This window comes from Aedes albopictus, chromosome 2 (genome assembly GCF_035046485.1).
Source record: "Aedes albopictus strain Foshan chromosome 2, AalbF5, whole genome shotgun sequence".
Lineage (NCBI taxonomy): Eukaryota > Metazoa > Arthropoda > Insecta > Diptera > Culicidae > Aedes > Aedes albopictus.
The window spans coordinates 157140635-157144168 of NC_085137.1; the positions used below are offsets into that span (position 1 = coordinate 157140635).

The following is a 3534-nucleotide window of genomic DNA, read 5'->3' on the forward strand; positions in this document are numbered from 1 at the left end:
GGACATCCCAAGTAACAATTTCATTGCTGATTGGTTTTGTTTGATTTTTATTAGGGTTTTAATACAGCAATAATTAAAACTCTCAGTTTTATGACTGCTTTTATGAAAACCATTGATAAAATGTTTTATAGTATACTTGAAGATATCCATAAAGACAGATTTTAAGAGTAAACAAAACTTACCGATTTGTAAACCTTCTGGCAATTAGTATTACCGCAATAAAACTGTTAGAACTCTCATCAGGTGGCGATCCGTTCGATTAGTAACGACATCTGTTGATGGAAAAGCAGAACTACGACATTTCTAGGTTTATTGCGGTCATCATAAAAGTAAACTTGCTTTCGTTTTATTTTCGCTGATTATGGTTGTCGCCATATTGAAGAATTAGCTAACGTGAATGGAAAATAGGTAATTTTGCTCAAATTAGCATTGAATTGATAGTTTGCCACCATTTCCATAACATGCTCACATAAATAAACTCTTTCTGCTGAGTTTTCTTGTGATTCGAGATAGTTTTACTAAATAAACAAATTGATTTATTTCATTCCAAGATGATAATATTCACTATGTTTGAAGCGCATTAATTTTATGATTCTGCCACCCCAATATTCACCATAAACAACTAAAATATTACTTTGAAATGACCGCTTCTACTTACGAATGATGTATCATCCTGAACTTCACGTGCCATCGAAGAAGCTCCTCTGCATCTTGAGCTGTCATAGTTTTTGTTGAAAAAAAACAACAACAATCGAGAATGGGAAGTTTTTCTACTAGGTTTTAAAGCGGATTTATTGCTACTCTTAATGCGGTTGGCAAAACCTCTCCGAGAGTGGTCCACTTAGCCGGAAGATGCTCTTAAAGAGGTTAGCAAGAGGTTTTGATGTATAAATCGGTTTTATTGCGAGTTTTATAAAATTGGTCATGAAGATCTCTTGTAGAGCCGAACAAAACTTAAAATGTTACTTGGGATACGACAGAATCTTGTACGCCAAATTTAATAGGATGATACCTCTGTGGCACACTTGTGACTTATGACGCACGCAAATTACATTTTCATAAAACCTCCGCATATTGTTTCTATCCATGCTTTCCATGTTTGATACTCTGTACTCATTGTAGATATGTGATATATTGTCGTTCACGAAAATGGATTTTCCCTGTCGTGCCGTCGTTTGAGACCATCCTCTTCATAAACTATGTTAATAAATGATTTGTTAACTTTCCTGTGGAACCAACTGTTGCACTTTATCACACTGCACATCGTGGATTAGGACAATAAACGAAAGATACGGGGAGAGATAAATGCGCTAATCTAATCTCATACCTACTGTGGTCAAACTCATCATCGTAGGTTGGTGATGTATTCATTCAGATCTTCACAATGCTCCAGATACCTACGGTTGTTATCACGTGGACATTCTCATGATAAGATACCAACTCGGGTAGCATTGTTGGAACACGTATGCATCTGGGGCGAAAATAAACAGTCAGTTGATTCAAAGGGGACACTTCGATAGGATTGACTGGCCAATTTCCGACTTTGATTGCCAAGGGATTAAGTTTATTGATCGTTCACCTGTTTACGGGCACATCCTGTACTGTGGATTGCGGCGGCTTATCGTTATCTCTCATGTAACTTGATTGCCGATTGGAAATTGATTTGAAATAGATTGACCGAAGGTGTCTCGTACCGCAAAGCGATCCCAGCCGTGGACGAAGGAAGTCAACAGCGTGATTCTACTTGTGGCATTGAAAATGAAGATTCTGTTTGTGATTTCTGGAATTTTGCTAGTGGCTTTGGCCGTGCAAGGTCGACCAGCATGTGAAGAGTGTGACGATGAAGTCCCACTGGCTGTTCCGGATGAGAATGTACTGAAAGTGGTTAAGATTCAACCAATGAAACCAGATGACTCAAACGTTCAAGAGGTTAGTTCCATATCTCCACGAATCATAGTGAAAATAACACGTGGCATTTTCCTCACATTTTAGATTAACATCATTGACGCTCCTGTTGTTTGCCCGGAGGGCCAGAAGCCAGATCATAATGGAAAGTGCCGCCCAGTGTGGAACGGATAGGGGTAACGTCTGCGGAACCTAAGACGTAGAATGTACCTAAATCGTTATCAGTATTGTTTTGCTGTTTGCTTGCCACTTGCTAGTTTACAACTTCCTGTGAATGTACCGATGCTGATTGCACCTGAATAGTGCAATTGAAGTGATAATTTTATCAAAAATATATACGTTCAAAGAAGCATTTAAGTTTACTTCCTGAATAAAATGCATTACATTTATACAGAAAGTTTTCAGTTCATTAAGACGCTTCAAAGCATATCTTTACCATCATGGAGGTAACCGGTGTCAAAACCATTGTCCTACTGTTTCTAATTTTGGTCATGAATAGTTTTCACGTAGTCAGATGTTCATCTGAGGAAATTGTTCCAATAAAGAAGGAGCCAACATCCGTGGAGCACAGTGCGGTTTCACCCGGCGGTAGAGAGATCTTTGTGGCTCCAGTAGTTTGCCCTGCGGGACAGAAACCGGATCATCGTGGAAGATGTCGTCAGGTGTGGTCTTTGTAAAGTTTGAATATGCACAACTGCAATTCTTATCGGTATATGGTGCAAGATCAAGTATGATTTAATTTTTCGAAAAGTTGAAACATTTTTTTATATCGAGTTGGTGCCTATGACGAAATGACTTTCATTTGATGATTTATTCACTGACCAAAACCACTACATTAAAGCAATTATTCTAAAACTCACATATACTTACAGTAAATTCATTTTAAAAAGAAAAATCCTTATTCTGAACATGGTGAGATAAGTTACAAACTACTTACGATCAAATTACATGTCCTCTGTATACAGTTGTCTTATACTAACCTTACCGGTCAGACTAAGGCCTGGGTGGCCTCTGCTGTACATAGTAGCTATCTTCATTCTACTCGGTCCATGGCTGTGTGTCTCCAGTTCCGCACTCTGCAAAGGGTCCGACTCTCGAGAACCATTTTAGTCGGGTTGTTATCCGCCATCCTGATGACGTGACCCGCCCACCGTAGCCTCCCTATTTTCGCTGTGTGGACGATGGTTGGTTCTCTCAGCATCTGGTGCAGTTCGTGGTTCATTCGCCTGCTCCAAGTCCCGTCTTCCATCTGCACTCCGCCGTAGATGGTACGCAACACCTTCCGTGCGGAAACTCCAAGGGCGCGTTGGTTCTCTGTACGTAGGGTCCATGCTTCGTGCCTATAGAGAACTACCGGTCTAATAAGCGTTCTGTAGATAGTTAACTTCGTGTGATGGCGAACTTTGTTCGATCGTGGAGTTCTACGGAGTCCAAAGTAAGCTCGTTTACCTGCCACAATGCGTCTCTGAATTTCTCTGCTGGTGTCGTTGTCCGCGGTCACTAGCGAGCCCAAGTACACGAATTTTTCAACCGCCTCGATTTCATCACCGTCGATAGAAATTCGGGGTGGCGGGCGCGTTGATTCCTTCATGGAGCCCTTTGCCATCATGTACTTTGTCTTCGACACAT

At 40.5% G+C, this 3534-nt stretch overlaps 1 protein-coding gene across 1 annotated transcript; it reads left to right on the plus strand.

Annotated features, from left to right (window-relative positions):
* The first annotated feature begins 1506 nt into the window (after positions 1 to 1506).
* Positions 1507 to 2302, plus strand: LOC109424228 (uncharacterized). Its single transcript, XM_019699310.3, has 2 exons — positions 1507 to 1929; positions 1993 to 2302. Exons 1-2 carry the CDS (start codon positions 1759 to 1761, stop codon positions 2077 to 2079), a joined length of 258 nt encoding a protein of 85 aa, XP_019554855.3. The 5' UTR covers positions 1507 to 1758; the 3' UTR covers positions 2080 to 2302.
* Positions 2303 to 3534: the final 1232 nt, after the last annotated feature.

Excerpts from the sequence above, each read along its gene's own strand:
- LOC109424228 (XM_019699310.3), top strand. The coding sequence starts at position 1,759 with ATGAAGATTCTGTTTGTGATTTCTGGAATTTTGCTAGTGGCTTTGGCC. Across the intron at positions 1,930-1,992 it reads ATGACTCAAACGTTCAAGAG|ATTAACATCATTGACGCTCC; the intron begins GTTAGTTCCATA and ends CTCACATTTTAG.